This window comes from Mytilus californianus, unplaced genomic scaffold, assembly GCF_021869535.1.
Source record: "Mytilus californianus isolate M0D057914Y unplaced genomic scaffold, xbMytCali1.0.p SCAF_9, whole genome shotgun sequence".
Taxonomy (NCBI): Eukaryota; Metazoa; Mollusca; class Bivalvia; order Mytilida; family Mytilidae; genus Mytilus; species Mytilus californianus.
This window is the reverse complement of record NW_026262745.1, coordinates 42,646,747-42,666,535: the sequence shown is the minus strand read 5'-3', so window position 1 is coordinate 42,666,535 and position 19,789 is coordinate 42,646,747. Positions and strand designations below refer to the sequence as shown.

The window sequence follows — 19,789 nt, the reverse complement described above, 5'->3', positions numbered from 1 at the left end:
TTGTGATGAAATTCCGAGCAAAATCTGTACTTTGTTTTGATTTTAGTGAGAAGCGCATCCTTGATTTTTTTTTACGAAAATAACCGAAAATAACGATTCCCCCCAAATAAGGGACGACATCAAAAGTTCAATGTAGGATAAAAAAAAACTTAATTCACATAGTTTTTTCACTGACCCCCCCCCCCCCCCCCCCCCCCCCCCCCCCCCCCCCCTCTTAACTTAATTTGGGAAAAATTGATTGACCAATATGGATATATGTAAAATCGATTTTGGATAAACAAAACTTGCAGCAATTTTAACCCCCCACCCCCAAACTATTTGATTTAAGTTTTTTTATCCTACATTGATCTTTTGATGTCATCCCTAAGAATGAAAATAAAGTTAAAATTTTAATCGGCTAACCTCGGGGGACTCCGCTTCTCTCAGTCTATAGTGTTAGATTGAGGTACGGAATCGGCCGAGTTGTGACGAACGATTTCTGATCCTGTTTGGGTAGCGAGATTTCAGCGAGATCACAACATCATTGCCGCCATATTTGAAAGAAATTTTCCAAACGGGTAGGTTCATCACATAATATTACATTTATACTTATTACTATAGTTGTATATCAAACGCCCATTCAATTCAATTGGTAAATGGGTTTAAAAATGCATTCGGGCCAGCAAAAAATAATCTTCACAGGGCAATTATTTCAAAAGAGTCTTAACTTAAAATTTTCGTAAGCTGTCGCAATGTCGGGCCTGTTCTGTACCGTAGTACACAGGTGCTCGCATCATAGTCCGCTATTAACACAATGTATAACGCATACCAGTCGACTGGCATATATAAATCCGCCCCAAAACATCTATGATACGCGCCCCTGTGTTCTATACAAAAGTTTATCGCGAAGACTGTTACTGTTCTTAGAAGTCAGATGCGGATACTGATTTTTGAAAAGGACTCAGGGCCCCTAATCAGGCAAGTTGGACATTTAAAAAGGTTATGCATTTATGATAACCATATATGAAGCTCTAAAAAAATGAAAACAACAGATTATACAGGGTTCTCACTCAGCCTAAGGTTTACGCGAGTCCATGAGTCCTGGACCACAGACACAAGACGTTCTGTCAAAAGTACTAAAATGTAGGAAATGGGAAGAAAATAGTCCATATATATAAAAAAAAAATAGCATACACTATTTTCTTCCCATTGCCCATATTTTATTTCAATTGAAAGAACGTCTGATGCCTGTTCCTGCACTGATCAAAATCTGTCTAGACTCATCATTTTCAAAACTTTTGAGTCCAAAGATGCATCCTTATAAAAAATGAGGCTATAATTTAATATAATGATGTAAAATGACTTATAACTGCCAACAGCCACATTATTTAGACTCTGGTGGATAGTTATCAGACTGTTATCTCATTGGCAATCATGTAACCACATCTCCTTATTTTAGTAGAATGTAGGACAGAAAGTCACAGAACAAAAAGTCACAGACAAAAAGTCACAGGACAAAAAGTCACAATTCAGTTTTGAGATTATTTTTCTTTAAACAAGAAAACACTAATTTAAAAAATTAAATTTTTGTTTTTTCTTGAACTATTATATATGAAGCAACTTTGTAATTAAAATTTATTCAATAAATATCAATAATGATCAAATAATTGTTATGAAATCAAAATGTCAAAGTGGCTTGGTACTTAAATGGCTTCATTGTGCCAAGTAATATATCCTTTGCATGATTAAAATTTAATAATTTTTCATTTATCAAGGCTTATGAACAATTTCCTAAACTTAAAAATGAATATATGTAATAAAAAGAAAATATTTCAAGATCTTTCTCTTATATTTTCAAACAATTGTCAACAAATTATTTGTGACTTTTTGTCCTATCAAATTTGTGACTTTATGTCCTGTGACTTTTTGTCCTGTGACATTCTGTCCGTTTACCTTTTAGTACGGGTTAATTATTTGAAATAAATGACTCACAAACATTAAATCATTTGAAAAAAAGATAATTCTGTAATAATTTATGTTGTTATTTAAAGATTTCAGTTTATATATAATTAAGGACTATGTGGGGTATAAGAGCTTGCTTACTGCAAGCCGCTCTTCATCATCATTTTGTTAAATAATTCTACAAAGAAGGGGTTAGTCTGTTAATGTATCCTTGACTAAGAATAATGAAATTGCAAGAAACAAATTCACATATTACTTTGAATATTGTAGATCGTTTAAGGTAGTCTTGAGCTATTTCTTTATACAAAAGAAACAACAAGTATATAAATATAGTCATGTTACACTACTGTCCCAGGTTAGGGGGAGGGTTGGGATCCCGCTAATATGTTTAACCCTGCCACATTCTGTATGTATGTGTCTGTCCCAAGTCAGGAGCCTGTAATTCAGTGGTTGTCGCTTGTTGATGTGTTACATTTTTGTACATATTTGTCTTTTGTTCATATTAACTATTAGTCAATAAAATTTATGGTAGAAAACTTTCATTTGAGACAATTTATTGAATTGTGGTGAATTTATGCACTTTTTGTCGAGCCTGCGACTTTTGTTGCAGAAAGCTCGACATAGGGATAGTGATCCGGCGACGGCATTCACTAACTTCTTAAAAGCTTTATATTTTAGAAGGTGGAAGACCTGGATGCTTCATACTTTGCATATAGATGCCTTATGTTAGGAAGTTTCCGTCTGTCACATGTCCATTGTCCTTGACCTCATTTTCATGGTTCAGTGACTACTTGAAAATTTTATTTTTATAATGTTAATTTCTCTCTTATTATGAGTAATAGGATAACTATATTTGGTATGTGCGTACCTTGCAAGGTCCTCATGCCCGTCAGACAGTTTTCACTTGACCTCGACCTCATTTCATGGATCAGTGAACAAGGTTAAGATTTCGCAGTCAAGTCCATATCTCAGATACTATAAGCAATAGGTATAGTATATTTGGTGTATTGAAGGATCGTAAGGTGAACATGTCCAACTGGTAGGTGTCATTTGACCTTGACCTCATTTTCATGGTTCAGTGGTTATAGTTAAGTTTTTGTGTTTTGGTCTGTTTTTCTTATACTGTAAGCAATATGTCTAACTATATTTGGTGTATGGAATAATTGTAAGGTGTACATGTCCAACTGGCAGGTGTTATCTGACCTTGACCTCATTTTCATGGTTCACTCAGTGGTCAAAGTTAAGTTTTTGAGTTTTGGTTTTTTTTTTAATACTAAATGCAAAAGGTCAACTATATTTGGTGTATGGAAATATTTTATGATGCACATGTCAGTCTTGCAGGCTTTATTTGACCTTGACCTCATTTTCACGGTTCATTGCTCAGTGTTAAGTTTTTGTGTTTTGGTCTGTTTTTCTTAAACTATAAGCAATAGGTCACCTATATTTTTTGTATGGAAGGATTGTAAGGTGTATATTTCTGTCTGGAAGGTATCATCTGACCTTGACCTCATTTTGTTGGTTCATTGGTCAATGTTAGCTTTCATGGTTAAGTTTGTTTCTTAGATACTATAAGAAATAGGTCAACTATATTTAATGCATAGGTTGATTGTAAGGTGTACATGTCTGTCTGGCATGGTTCATCTGACCTTGACCTCATTTTCATGGATCATTGGTGTATGTTTAGTTTTCTTGGTTAAGTCTGTTTCTTAGAAACTGTAAGCAATAGGTCAACTATATTTTGTGTATTGAATGATTGTAAGGTTGATAGTAAAGCTTTATATTAAGGACTATCAACATAATATCAATGGTTATTAAAGAAGGCGAGACATTTCAGCATGTGCACTCTTGTTACCATAAGCTATGCTATCTGCCAAATACATAGAATGACGCAATGACATAACATGTAAATCAAATAATTTAATAAAATCTTCACAACGACAATTTTTTTTGTAGTAAACAACCTATGTTTTAATTAATTGCCTATAGCGCCCTTTGTGCTTTGATAATTTAATACTAAGGAAGTTGGAATACCCAAAGTGAACTACATGTATTTACCTTTGACAGAAAAAAACCAAATGAAACCTTATCAATTACTGGTATAATTGCATGTATAAAGTTGACCATGCTGAGACGATCATATGGAATTATATAAAAAATTTAATTTGAATCAACAGTATTTGTAGATTTTTATGTTTAGTATTGTCAGTTTTGGTTGAGACTATAGTATTATTAAAGAAAATTATTTTTGGAAGAAAAAAACATGTCGGAAGCAATAATGTGACAGAACAGACTGGGTTGGTGTGGGCTGCTTTCATGGGAATTCAATAAAAATAAAATTGAGAATTGAAATGAGGAATATGTCAAAGAGACAACAACCCGACCAAAGAGCAGATTACAGCTGAAGGCCACCAATGGGTCTTCAATGCAGCAAGAAAATCCCGCACCCGAAGGTGGTCCTTAGCTACCTTTTATGCATCTTCCACCTCAGAGCTATCAGCTCTTTGATTCAAAAATATAATAAAAAGTATGGGTCACCAGACTTTTTTTCACGCTACAGGTTGTGCAAAGTTGTCAGATTTTGTATAGATTCTGCATGGAAAATCCAATTTTGTGTGATAAAAAGAAAACTACACCATAGAAGTTTAAGATAAAATGTGAGAAGATAGACTTATAACATGCTTTCAGATAAGAAAAAGAAAAAATAGGGTCACCAAACTTGTTTTCTTGCTACATATCATGCATATTAAAATAGGTAATTTCACAACACTTTCTATTATAAAATTACTTTATCTGAGTTTTCTCCCCTACTATCTTAGTTATCTCTCCTTATTTGTCAAAGTTGAAAAAAATGAATCAAACACAGATATTGAAATATGGTGTTTTTTTTAGAAATTACAGCTGTAAATATGATAAAATACATAATTTTCATATTTACATTAAAAGTCTAACACATGAATTACATACTACATTCAAAATTAGCACATTTCATTAAAGATCTAGACCACTTGTTATCTGCTACTTCAAAATCCAAGATGGAGGAAGACACCAGAGCCACCTTAAATAACATTCTATAATAAAATCATCCAAGATACTGTATCATTTGAGAGCAACACCTTACAGTACTGTTCATCTTGTTAATCATGGAAATATGTCTCATTATCCCAATATAGTTGTTTGAGAGTACCATATATATTTTCTTTATTTTCAGCTTTCTAATGAATTTATGCCATGAAGCGTGTAAAAGTTACTACATTTAAACAGTTAGAGTCTGCTGATCATGTTGAAGGTATGATTATGTTTCTTGTTGATACATGTACCCTGCTCTTAGTCTAGAATAAGGGCTATTTTGTAATAACTGTCTATTCAGCTCATTTGTATGTTCAATAGATATTTTCATCACACTTTTCGTAGAAACTACCGAACAGAATGCCTTCATACATAGTTGACAAACTTGACAGTAGTGAGTTTTAATATGTGAACACTTCAAATTTGTCATATACAGGTATTCTGTTTACTAATACATTGACATTTTGATTTATTGTATGAACTAGAAATTTTCTACACACTTTTCTTTTAAAACTTCAAATCAGAATGTCTATATTTGTTCAGCAGATCAATAATGATGAGTTGTTGTGTTCTCCTGCTTTTTGGATGTCAGACATCAAGTTCCTGTGTTCATATATTTTGATTTAAAAGTGGGGATATACTTTTATGTGTTGGACAATTTTTTTCTCGTGACAAATATCTATTTTCAGCTTTATTCTATTAGAAAAAAAGTATTCTATAACATACATGTATATGAAGAAGACTTATTTGTTAAAACAAGAAGTTGAAAGACCGCACCAAATTAATTACTTGTCCTTTGGACTCCTACTATAGAATAAGAGGAGTGAACATGAATAATTTTATTTATCTTGCATGACATAATTATTGTTGTTTTGTAGATAGTGACACCGAATTTGAAGATGACTACATTGATGTTAGAAATGCAAAGCGCAAAATAGGTAAGAACAAAGAAGTATTTAAGATATTTATATATTATGTATATCACATGTATCATGTATGTTTAAGACATGAAGCTTGGACAGAAGCCTGACAGTATTTTCTAAGTTAGAGGGAAATTGGAAAAACTATTTCATCTCATTTTCCATGTTTAATGGATAATAGGACATTTTTTTCTGTATTTAACATTGATATGTATACGGTATTATTTAAGTTTTTCAACACCAATAACCATTATGAGATTTTATGAAACTTTGACAGATGCTTCCTTGTGATCAAAAGATTGAATCAAGAACGATATTTTTAAATTATTTTGTTCACAGACCACTGAACATAAGTCTTATTAGAAAATGATAGTGCTAGTGGGGCATCCATGTACTACGGACACACTAATATATTGACTTCTTTATTAATACCTTTTCCTAAACAATAAGAAATGTTTTAATCAGCATAAGTTTATCCCAGTGTAAAACATTTCTTTCTGGCATGTCTAGTAAATGTATTTAATTTGATAAAATAGTTTTATTATTCATATATATTTTAATTTTTTGCATTTAATTATTTGTTTTGATTTTTAATCAAACAATTTTAACAGTATTCTATGTATATGCTGACTTGTATGCCGAAATCTATTTGTTTAATGTACTGAAGGCTTATTAACCATGTGAAACGATAAGGGGTCAATTAAAAAAAATCAATAATCTACTATCAGGACAATGAAATCTCAACAGACATGACAGATCAATCAGTTTACAAGTCTGTAGTATAATAGTCCCAGTGTCAAAAAATAAAAGTTTTTTATATTGTCATTGATTAAAAGATTTAGCATATATATATATATGTATCAATGAGACTTCACTATTTTTGTCGAGCCTGTGACTTTTGTCGCTGAAAGCTCGACATAGGGATAGTGATCCGGCGGCAGCGTTAGCTAACTTCTTAAAAGCTTTATATTTTAGAAGCTAGAAGACCTGGATGCTTCATACTTTGTATATAGATGCCTTATGTTACGAAGTTTCCATCTTTCATATGTCCATTGTCCTTGACCTCATTTTCATGGTTCAGTGACTACTTGAAAAAAAAGTCAACATTTTTTGTAATGTTAATTTCTTTCTTATTATGAGTAATAGGATAACTATATTTAGTATATGCGTACCTTGCAAGGTCCTCATGCCCGTCAGACAATTTTCAATTGACCTCAACCTCATTTCATGGATCAGTGAACAAGGTTAAGTTTTCGAGGTCAAGTCCGTATATCAGATACTATAAGTAGTAGGTCTACTATATTTGGTATATGGAATTATTGTAAGGTGTACATGACCAACTGGTAGGTGTCATCTGACCTTGACCTCATTTTCATGGTTCAGTGGTCAAAGTTAATTTTTTGCGTTTTGGTCTTTTTTTAATACTATATGCAATAGGTCAACTATATTTGGTGTATGGAAATATTTTAGTGTCAGTCTCGCAGGTTTTATTTGACCTTGACCTCATTTTCATGGTTCATTTCTCAGTGTTAAGTTTTTGTGTTTTGGTCTGTTTTTCTTCAACTATAAGCAATAGATCAACTATATTTGTTGTATGGAAGGATTGTAAGGTGTATATGTCTGTCTGGCAGGTATCATCTGACCTTGACCTCATTTTCATGGTTCATTGGTCAATGTTAAGTTTTCATGGTTAAGTTTGTTTCTTAGATACTATAAGCAATAGGTCAACTATATTTAATGCAATTGATTGTAAGGTGTACATGTCTGTCTGGCATGGTGCATCTGACCTTGACCTCATTTTCATGGTTCATTGGTCAATGTTCAGTTTTCTTGGTTAAGACTGTTTCTTAGAAACTATAAGCAATAGGTCAACTATGTTTGGTTTATTGAATGATTGTAAGGTGTACATGTATTTCTCGTTTGGTTTATCTGACCTTGACCTCATTTTATTGGATCATGTTAAGTTTATGTGTTACTTGTAGTAAAGCTTTATATTTAGGACTATCAACATAAAATCAATGGTTAGAAAAGAAGGCGAGACATTTCAGCGTGTGCACTCTTGTTCCCATTTAGACCAGGAGATATCTTAAACAGTCTGTTCCCCTAATCTTTGTCATGTTTTTAAAAAGAAAAGAGTGGCAAGTGGTTTTTTTTAGAATGTAAGGCTCTGATATTTCTCCTGAATACTTGTATTTTTATTTATTCTTTTTAATTTTAGCCAGGAAACGTGAAAAAACATCAAATGTATTAAAAGATAAGGAGACAGACTTCAATGTTATTTGCAACCTTGTGAATTCGCCATGCTGTGAGAAAAAATGTTTAAGCACCAGTAATGTTCAGACAATTCAGACCTGTAGAGCTATGTTCTATAAAAAGACACAAGAAGAACAGTCAGATTTCATTGAAAGAAACATAAGGTATATTTATATATGAATAGATTTTTATTTACTACAAGAGTGTTTTAATGATCTTGACTGGCTATACAGCCTTCGCAGAGTCAGTAAAAGAATATATATATATATGGCAAATACGTGTACATTCGCATACTGATATGCATTTGTACATGTTTCTGTTGATTAAAGCTGCCTTAACTTAATTACAAGAAGTCTAATAAAACTTGATTTAAAGTAATTTAAAAAAAAAACATTTTGTTGGGGTTTTTTTCCCCAACAAAGATAGATGAGCTCTGATGTTAATTTTCTTTAAAAAAATTTGTCTCATGATACATGTATACAAATAACATGAAATCTTTTATAAATTTTACTCGTTTCTTTCAAATCAGATGAAAAAGAAAAAAGAGAATCTTTGGTTCTTGAGCCTCCTAATGGGGTTTTTGATAATGTGATTTTATAGTGAATATTTGATTACCAGACCAAATATTTCATGATTATTTGATTAGTTGATTATCTAGGACTGTATTTTTGATTATTTGATTATCTTGTTTAAAAAAATAATTAATGATTATAAGATTATATTGGCAAAAGATTTGTGATTATGCGATTACTTGGACACCCCCATGAAGGGCCTCATTCTTATTGACCAATTTTATAAGACTTAATCTATAACCAAATGGACATGTGTTATGAAAATGTTGAAGATAGGTAAAAATTCACTTCTCATGAAAAGTTTTAAACATTCAAAAACCATTTGGTAAAAATATGTTATATTGTTGGTGTAGTACCTTTGACATAGATACCATATCTTAACACCAGTTCGTAAAACCTAAACTGTAAAACGTGTGGTCTTGAGATCTACTTTTTTCAAATGTTTTTTTTTTTAATTATGTACACAGGTGCAATGATGCCAGTTTAGAAGACAAACAGTTGACTTTTGTGCTGACTGGTAGGAGAGTATGTGAATATGCATGGAGGATTGTGTATGGCATAAAAAGGAGGAGGTATAATACCTTAAAAGTATAAATAAATTAGTTCATGGGCTACACATCCTTATGACAGCAACCCAACATCAAAGTAGTGAGGGGGCCTCGGTGGTTTGTGATCTTAGTAGTTACTACTGTAATCACTAGCAAGTCAACACTGAGGTTGTGAGTTAGAACCCCGCTTGTGCGGGTGTGCTTGACTCCAATCTTAATTGACTAGGATTGTCAGTTTTCCTATCAAAGGTCGGTTGTTTTATTTGGGCGCTACTGCTTCCTCCACCAATAAAAACTGGCTGCCACAAGATTACCCAAAAGGGGTGCTTCTAAGTGACGTTAAAAACACAAAAAATCAAAATCAATTCAAATCAAAAGTAGTGATCCCACATTCTGTTGTAGTCTACCTGGTTAATTTTTAATGTATATATATACATTTGTTTTAAAATACCAATCAAACAGCTATCCATGAGGAGGTTGTAAGCAACTACATGTCACTGTTAGGTCTTTAACAATGAAAATCCCATATTGTATAGTAAACTATTTATGCTCACAGAACGGGAAGCGATTCAATTGAGAAATCAAATAGCCAGATATATGCTAAAACCACCATCAAAATAAGATATGACAGACAGCAAGGAACAACCATTAATTTACAGGGTCCTAGGGACAGGCCCATAAAGTATGTGGCGGGGTTTAACATATATCCAAACAGATGAACACTCTTCTTATACATGTTATATTCAGTCTGTGGCTTAGTTTTTTTTAGACATAAAAAGCTTCTAAAGGTCAATTTGCTATGTAATTTATGAAACTTTGACAGTCTCAAAACAGCATCTGTAGAATTATTTGTTTGAATCAAGTCTAGGGTGGTTTCTTTAACAATTTACTTGATTTGTGTTCATTTTTCACAGATAAAACAAATTGAAAAATGATTTTTATGACAAAAAAACACATTTCCTTAAAAGGATTTTTAAAATTGATGTCAAATAATCCGAGAAAATAAAACCACATAAATTAGTAGTGGTATCAGCCTGTTATATTTTTTACATTTTTAAATTTCAGGTATTACTACATGAAAAAGAAATGTAGGTCTACTAATGAAGATTTAGACAATTCTGACAAAAGATGTAGCCAACAATACAAGAGTCGCCAGTACCTTGAAGCAAAGAGTTTTGTTACAGGTCTATGCAAGAGATATGGTGATGATCAGCCTGATATTCTGGAAATACATTTGCCATCATGTCTCTCTATACTACAAGTTTGGACAGATTACAAATCTTCCTGTGAGAATTTAGGATCACCCTATTTATCATACCAGAGGTTCTATGGAATGTGGATTGAAGAGTTTCCTCATGTTAAGATTCCAAAGGTTTGTATGGAGTAATATTCAGAACAAAGGTGTTGGTTTATGAACATGATGAAGGGATAAAATAATATGCAGATGTCTAAATTATAACTGAAAAGTAGGAAATCATCACAGTCTGACACATCTTGACAGTTATGATGCCAATGCACATAAAACATATGCTATCAACTGTATTTTACAAAGCTGTTTAATATGTACAAAATATATGTTTTGGTAAAGTCATGACAAACATCAATTTTTTTTCAATAATTATGTGTAAAATTGTCAATTATGTCAAAGTCAACATATATATGCATGTTTATGACATAAAAATTACTTTCTGCACTTTATGTTAAATAAAGGTCATGTTGTATGACACATGAATGATGAGACAACTATCCTATAGAGTCCAATTGACATGGATTTAAGCAACTAAAGGTCACATTGGACCTTCAAAATGAAACTAAACTATATTTCAATCTTTTATTAATAAAAAAATGAAATTTATGTTGCAAGTCTTTAATAATTCATTGGTATGACAGTGACTTTATATATCATACCTCCTGCTTTATGTCACATAATTAATCCCTTCGTCATATTAAAAAATGTTCAGTCATGCATAAATTAAGAAACATTCATAGAATTAAATAGATGTAATCTTTTTGTTTATAGTATCAGAAGCTCAGCAAATGTAATGAGTGCGTAATCTTTAAAGAGACCATCAGCAAAAAACTGACAAAGATCGATTTGGGAGAGCTGAAGGACAAGAGAAGAGCACACTTGCTTCTTCAAGAGTAAGAATTTTATCCACTCTTAAAAATGATTTTTTTTGTACTTTTCATGATTGATGCAAATACATCTACATTATTAGCTCAACTGCAAGTACTGAACCAAATTAACCAAACTCTGCAACAATCTTCTTAGGTTTTTAGTATACAAAAAAGGTGGCCTATGACCATGACTGCCAACCAAAATTGCCAACATAGCTAAAAATAGAACAGTGGGGGTTAAATGCAAATTTGTCTGATTATCTTGAAAGCTGCTATAATTGGGGAAAACATGATGAGAGAGATGTTATGTTGTGATCTGCCCATTTATACAAAACCCTCAGTTGACTTGTTATGGAGTTATTGCTCTTGGTTATTTTTTTTACTGTTTTTATAAAAAAGAAGATGTGGTATTGATTGCCAATGATACAACTCTCCACTAGAGACCAAATGACACAGAAATTAACAACTTTAGGGACACCAACTGCTTTTAACAATGAGCAGATCCCATACAGCATAGTCAGCTATAAAAAGGCCCCCAAATGACACATGTAAAACAATTCAAACAAGAAAACTAATGGCCTAATTTATGCACAAAAGAATGAACAAAAAACAGATAATGGAACACAGTAACAAACAACAATTAATTTGACTATTATCTTGAAAATTATGAAAGATAGATAGACACTTAAAAAAGCCAAAATGATATGAGTAAGTAGTCTTAAATTAAGATTTTTTTTACCCTTTTTGGTGTTTGGGCAAAAACTCAAGAAGATAGAGAGAAACTATAAACAAAAACATTATCAATGATACAATATCAGCAAAAATAAGATAATTGTCATAAATTCTATTCTGGTCTCCAATGTTTGTGAGTGTCCATAATTGAAGATGCAAATAGACCTTGGTGAGCGACACAGGCTCTTTAGTTAGTTAAGTCACTACTGTGCACAAGTACAAAGAAAGTTTATTCTTCCTAACATCACTACACCATGATGTTGGGCAATGAAACCATTTATGATTACTCACCACTTCTAGAAAATGTGTTGGTTGTAGGGAAGTCATGGTCATGGAATTACCACAACTATTAATCATTTGTGAGTGTAATGTATATATTTTTGATTTTTTTTTCAGAATCTGCAGGGAAAAATATTATAAACACATAAAGAAATCCAAAGAACATCCAAGCATGTACACTTCTGTAATCATTGACAATATGGATCAGTCCAAAACCAATCTACCAAGGTTTCCATTACATTTTAAGGTGAGTTTGTTTTGGAAGGGCATATTTTTATTATAAGGGTTATATTTAGAACATGATATTTCAATGCAATAATCAATTTCAATGTTGAAAGCAGGCTCGCAGTGTTAGATTCATCTTATTTGTAAAATTATAAAATGAAAACAACAAAAAAGGTCCATTTTTATGCCCCATTTATGGGCATTATGTTTTCTGGTCTGTGCGTCTGTTTTTTTGTCCGTCCGTCTGTCCCGCTACAGGTTAAAGTTTTTCGTCAAGTTAGTTTTTGATGAAGTTGAAGTCCAATCAACTTGAAACTTAGTACACATGTTCCTTATGATATGATCTTTCTAATTTTCAAATTAGAGTTTTGACCCCAATTTCACGGTCCACTGAACATAGAAAATGATAGTGCGATATGGGAATCTGTGTACTATGGACACATTCTTGTTTGGTATATCATTTGAATGTTCTATTTTGCTATGAATGTCTAGGAAATTACACATAATCGTGAAGATCTAAGTGGTGTTAGCATCTGCAATTAATAGAATTTGGTCTGGTCAAACTCCTAACCTTTCTCTGTATTGAATTGTATCTTGCACTATATTTACATTGTAATTAAATGATTGATTAACTTAACGCAAAGCAGCAATCATATGAACTAACAGGATGTGTAGTGAAAATGACTTCTTGCAGTATTTATTTTCTTTTAGCATTTTATATGAGACAAATATTTTACCATTCTAGATAAGAAGGGGGCTTTATTGGTAGCACCTAGTCTATCTGTTGGTACAACACTTTCATCCAACTTTTCAAGAAACTACTATTAAAATAAAATGACCTCATATTTGCTATTTGGTCAACAGCTTGACAGTGATGACATGTGATATAAAAAAGAATCTGGAGATTTGTCAGATACCTAACTCTTGTTTGCAATTACTTTGAATTTTTCAATATTGGAAGGAATTCAACTTTTTTTGTCATATTTTTCTCAGAAACTACTGAAATCAATGACTTTATTTGGTCAGCCGCTCAACATAGATGAGTTAAGCATGTTAAGAGTGCACCTTCAGATAAGTCATATAACTACTTCCTGTTAGCCAATATTTTGAATTATGATTGCATTCTTGTTTAAGTTATGAGCACATGTTTTTAAACTTTTTTTTTTTTTCAGAATGAAACAACACTTGAAAAAATGCACCACCATGTTACAGGTGTTTTATGTCATGGATTAAATAAGGCATATACATTTACATGGACAGATCAGTTTTCCTCTGATTGCAATATCACCTTGAATTGTTTGATGTCTGTGTTGGGCGATGTAGCAACAGTAAGTATCTATTATCAAGTTTAAAGTGAAACAATTAACTAAAGTTCTCATGCAAGAGAATACTGTGGATTCATTTATTTTCGTGGGTATCAATTTTCGTGGATTGAGGAAAACTTGCATTTTCCTGGATATTTAATTTCGTGGTTTTGCCATACCTTGGATACAAAGCCTAAAGAAAATTTGTAATTCATTGCCCATTTGAATTCGTGGTTTACCAGTATCAACGAAAGCCACGAAAATTGGTATCCAACGAATAATAATTAATCCACAGTAACACATTTTCATTTATTTTACAATTTATGCAACAACAAGAAAGTCTAAGTGTATAGAAGCCACTTCTAGTCCATTAATTTTAAACATCAAAGATATGAAAGTTAAGAGATGTGGTATGACTGCCAATTAGACATATCTCCAAAGATTTCACATGACACAGACACTGAAAAATTACAGATTAATCTAAGCTAGCATTACTATTCAATTAGAAATAATAATTGGACAGGGTTGCATATAAAAAAAGTAAGAACGATGGGTATGGTTGCCAATGAACTAATTATGCATAGAGACAATGTTGTAGACTATTGCAGGTCAAAGTATGGCCGTCTACAGTGAGCAAAACCCATACCCTATACTAAGCTAAAACGCCAAGTGTTGACAAAATGGAAAACAAATTCAAAACTGATTTTTAGAAAAAAAACATATTTCATGGCTTATTTTGTTTTTACATGTGCACTAGACCGCCATGTTATTCTTGTTTGATAATGAGGTTAATTTTCACATTCCCATTTCTGAATATATATAATAAAGAGCCTAGGTGGTCGAGTGGTCTAGTGCGTCGTTCACAGTACAATGTGATTTGGTGCCACGATATCTCAGTAGCATGAGTTCGAAATCCCAGCAAGGGAATATATATATATATAAATGCATGAACATTATTTATTTTGCTTTTTACCAAAAATGTAATGGAAATATAAGCAATAATCTGTAATTTTTCAAAGAAATGTGAGAAGTTTATAAAAGTTGGGAACAAATTGCGCTTCTCATGATAAGAGATGAAAATGAAACAATTTATTCATGCAGTTTTATCGGTGAACAAACTTCTTTTCTCAAAAATAAGCTTTGACTTAAATACTTTTATGACTAAAATACTTCATATGCTAGAAAAATATATTATGTTTGGTATAATAGGGTTGGATAACTTTTAACTGTGATGATATGATGTATAATATGTAAAGCTGATTCCCTTTTTTTTCTTTTTAGGAAAATGGTGGTTTACCTCCTACACTATATATTCAAGCTGATAATTCCCCAAAAGACAACAAAAATAAATATGTGATAATGTTCCTAGCAATGTTGGTGAAAATGGAAATTGTAAAAAAGGTAATTTAATTTTTTTGCATTTATTTAATTTATTGATAGATGGAGTTACCATGGTAATAAAATTTAGTATTTGAAACTTTTATTGGAATTTGTTAGCATACATGCATTTTTGTTATCCTTACTTCAAATCACAAGGGCATAAATTCAGACATAACAGCATGCAATACATTTTTAGTTCCAATATTTGTTTGTTGCAAATTAAAACTCTTTTTTGCTATAACATAAAATTGAGAATGGAAATGGGGAATGTGTCAAAGAGACAACAACCCTACCAAAGAGCAGATATATATGTCATGTATATATCATGTATGTGCTTGTCATTTCATCAACAATAACAAAAAATCACTAACTTATGAAAAGAAAAGAGAAAATGTTTCATAAAACAAAACAAAAGTGCATGTTGTAGTCACAGATTCCAAAAAATACATTTAAGGCAATCACTTAAAGGGGTAAAACCCAGCTAATTCATTTTCACTGATTTGACTCAAATTTTCATGTTTGATTTCTAACATAATAAAATGAATATCCAAATTGTAAAAAAATCTAGAATTTTTTATGTATGGACTGATAATATGTATCTTCATGATGTGTGTATTTTTGTCTAGAGTCAACTTATTTATCATCTATTCGTAGCAAGTGGCACTTCCTTGGGAAACTAGTCAATTTTAAAAATTGTCAGTAAAATTCAGAGATGCCAATAATTACGATTTTCAGTCATTGAAGTTATTTCATGACTATAATGAATATTAACCATATTCTGCTTTTTGTTGTTCAGTTTATTTTTTGTGTTGAACTACTACATTTGGTGAATGGAATGATTTTTATGTGTACATATCCAGGTACCATCTGACTTTGACGTCATTTTCATGGTTCACTAGTTAAAAGTTTAGTTTGTGTGTTATAGTCTGTTTTTCCCATCCTGTATGCAATAGGTCAACTATATTAGGTGTATAGAAATATTTCCAGTGTAGATACCTGTCCAGCAAGTTTTATTGACCTCCACCTCATTTTTATGGTTCATTGCTCAATGCTAAGTTTTTGTGTTTTGGTCTGTTTTTCTAAAACTATAAGCAGTAAGTCACTTATACTAATATTTGGTTTATGGAATGATTGTAAGATGTTTATATGTATATAGATATAAGAAGATGTGGTATGAATGCCAATGAGACAACTCTCCATTCAAGTCACAATTAGTAAAAGTAAACCATTATAGGTCAAAGTACGGTCTTCAACACAGAGCCTACCGACCGTGTGAGGGCTGTATAGCAAGTCAAGGTCGTTAATACTTCCATTATCATCATCAGAGCCTTGTTAATGATGATACATGTAATAATGCTTCATATTTAGGGCTATCAAAATAAATTCCATGGTCAGTAAAGCAGGCAATACATTCAGTATGTTGACTCTTATTATTATTAATGTGCACCAAAAAGTATTGGCACTTATGAAATTTTAGTTGAACAATGTGAGATTTGGAATTGAAGCTTTAATAACTTATTACAAATCTATATCTTTTTTTTTTACAGATAAAGCTGACATTCCTCATGGTGGGTCACACCCATGAGGATGTTGATCAGTTATTCAGTAGGATTTCTGTTAAAGCTTCAAAAGAAAAGACAACAACCATCCCAAGCCTTTTGGATCTGATCAAAAGGTCTTACACACCACAACCTATTGCAAAGCATGTAGAATCACTGTATGATTTCCGGGATCAGATGGCATATCCATCCAGTCTAGCTGGAATCAAAAGTCAGCACGTATTCAAATTGACAAAGGATGGAGACAAAGTTTTCTTGGCCATGAAAGAATGGCCATTGGAGTCAGCACCATACAAAACATTGGAGCTGACTAATATATTACAGAATCTCGACATGCCGAGGAAGGTGGAACCAAACATGGAAAAGATTGGTGGTATCATACAGTTGATGAGACGAGATCTTCCAAAATGGGTTCAAAATGGAAAGTTAAACAGAGAAGATGAACTTTGGTGGATCAGCTACCTATCTACCCTTGAGAAAACAAGACGCCCTGCACCAAAGACTCCTTTGCCACAAAATATGGGACGTTACAAGAAACCACAACATGAACAACCAGCTATGGAAGGTAATTTGTTGGCTGCGATCAACAACCATATCCAGACTTTTGAGAGAAACACCGCAGTTAGGATTGTTACACACCGACCACGGGTTTAAGTCCTCAAAACTAATTCTATTTTGTATATTTTGTATATTTTGTATATATATTTACCTCCTAGGAACATTTGATAGATAATCTTCTTATGTCATATGAGCACCAAATTTTGTGTCTATAAATGAAATGACTTCTGTATGTTTGTTTCAAAGATTAATTCGTAGAAACTTGTAGCTGCTGTCCTTTAGTGAAGACAGTTCAGCATTTTATAAGCATGATAAGTGACAACATGTTTAAGCAGTTGACTGTATGAAACTAAATATCATTCACATTAATGTACAGTACTGTAGTTTGCAATTGTTGTATGGAATTTTGATTCATGATTATTTTGAAAACTAAGTGTTTTTGTATAGCAGTGCTATATCTTTAATGTTCACAAATGTTAATATAAAAAACTAATTTGTAAATAATATTTCAATTGCTACAGTAAGTGTTTTGACAAGTTAAGTCAATGTTAGTATTATTTATTTTTAAAATTTTGAAAAGTTATTTGTATTCTGAAAGTAGATTGGGTAAGTGTCAATTTTCTGGCTAAAAGCTTTTTAAGTTGCTGATTAAAACATATTGAAATTAGCCTGTTTTAATTGGTAGGGAAAAAGTAAGAGAATTTGTGAGAATTGTAATAAGATTTAGTAGTCCGAGCCTTATTGAACCTTCTCTTTTGTACAAGATGAGAAATGGAAATCTTCAATTGAAATGTATGCATGTAACATTGTAGACAATAGAACATACTTTTCTTACATGTATTTCTTTTATTAGTCATGCTTTTTTGCATTGAAGTATTGACATTTAATGAAAATATATATATCTGAGATAATTTACCTGTGTAAAAAACAACTTTCAAATAGAAAGAAATGTGTTTATATGTATATTTTGCATAGTTCTTTTGTAAATACAAAATAAATATGTTATGTCAAAAACAATTGTCTTTTTTATTATTTGTTTGTCTTAATATAATAGAATAGGTTTTAATTTATAGTTTGTAAAAGTTTCTAGGTTGGCCTTTCATCAACTTACTGGTCCTTCATTTTCAATTTATGACCAATGAACCTCATTGTGCTATAGCTTGTGTATTAAAAGAAAAAAAGAGAATGTGTGATATATTTGTAAAGTTTTTAATTTTAATCATTTAATGGTCTAAGTAACAGAATTTAAGACCAAGTTGGAAACCAATAAATTGTTTTTTTTATTATTCTGACAAGTGAAATATATAAAAAGTATTTTTATGATAAATGAAATATGAGAAATAGTTTAGGTTTGAAATATTCTAAATGTTCTTTCAATTCAATTCATGAGAAATGTGGTCCTTGCTATTGGATAGAATGGATGTTGGGTAGAAACATTTTGATGAAATATTAGGAAACACGGACACACGCCTTTAGGTGCAGGACTTTTTAGCTGTGTTTAAGACCCAATGGTGGACATCAGTTGTTTTCTGCCCTTTGGTCGGGTTGTCTCTTTGAAATATTCCCCTTTATTTTACTTGTTTGTACTAAAGTCAAATATATTTAGTATGCAGTTGAGTTGACATTGGCAAATCTCATTTCCAGGGATAGTGTTAGCACCTCTACTTCAGTCATGGTCTTTTTGCTTTGAAACTTTTGCATAGTCTAAATGTTAAAGTTTGTGTCTATGTCATTTCTAATGAAAGTAAACACTTGTGAAATTTGGTATGCAATTGTATATTAAGAATTGTCATTTCTCATTTCCAAGATGGTTATTTAGCCCTGCACCTTCAGTTGTGGTTAATTGACTGAATGATTTGCCCAATTTTAATTTTAAACAATCACATTATAATATAAAAATTGAGTCGGACAAAACATATCACTGTCAATAATTTGTACTCAGTACCCACCAAAACAGAAAATTGTTTTCTGACGTACAAATGAATCCACAGTATTCTGTTGCATATTCTGAGGTATAGTTTGTAACTCTTGGTTGGAGTAATATATATCTATGAGGTTGTAAGCTATCAATACAAGTTAAAAAAAAATCTTTATTGTCACTAGATCTAAATTTACTTTTCCTAATGATGTTTAATATTCTGTATTCTTGACTTTTTCGCATAGATGAGCATAAAAGTATTGTAATATTTGAAGTGCATGATGTACATGTAGTATATTGAGATTTTTTTAATCAACAACAAGGTTTTTCCTACTTGACTTGACTACCTGTGAGGGTCTTGCACGGTTGTTTTTTAATCAAAATCAAAACACTGATACAAACAACACCATAAATAT

General features: G+C 31.8%; 1 protein-coding gene across 1 annotated transcript; it reads left to right on the top strand.

Annotated features, from left to right (window-relative positions):
• The first annotated feature begins 490 nt into the window (after positions 1 to 490).
• On the top strand, positions 491 to 17,926 carry LOC127714922 (uncharacterized). Its single transcript, XM_052220943.1, has 11 exons — positions 491 to 557; positions 5,150 to 5,227; positions 5,886 to 5,945; positions 8,146 to 8,344; positions 9,220 to 9,324; positions 10,366 to 10,672; positions 11,321 to 11,442; positions 12,547 to 12,676; positions 13,827 to 13,982; positions 15,240 to 15,359; positions 16,886 to 17,926. The coding sequence occupies exons 2-11, from the start codon at positions 5,170 to 5,172 to the stop codon at positions 17,549 to 17,551; spliced, it is 1,923 nt and encodes a 640-aa protein (XP_052076903.1). The 5' UTR covers positions 491 to 557; positions 5,150 to 5,169; the 3' UTR covers positions 17,552 to 17,926.
• The last annotated feature ends 1,863 nt before the right edge of the window (positions 17,927 to 19,789 follow it).

Bases quoted from the DNA above. Each gene is read 5' to 3' on its own strand.
- LOC127714922 (XM_052220943.1), top strand. From the start codon at position 5,170: ATGAAGCGTGTAAAAGTTACTACATTTAAACAGTTAGAGTCTGCTGAT. The intron at 10,673-11,320 runs GTTTGTATGGAG...TTTTGTTTATAG, and splicing joins CTCATGTTAAGATTCCAAAG to TATCAGAAGCTCAGCAAATG. The intron at 11,443-12,546 runs GTAAGAATTTTA...TTTTTTTTTCAG, and splicing joins GCACACTTGCTTCTTCAAGA to AATCTGCAGGGAAAAATATT.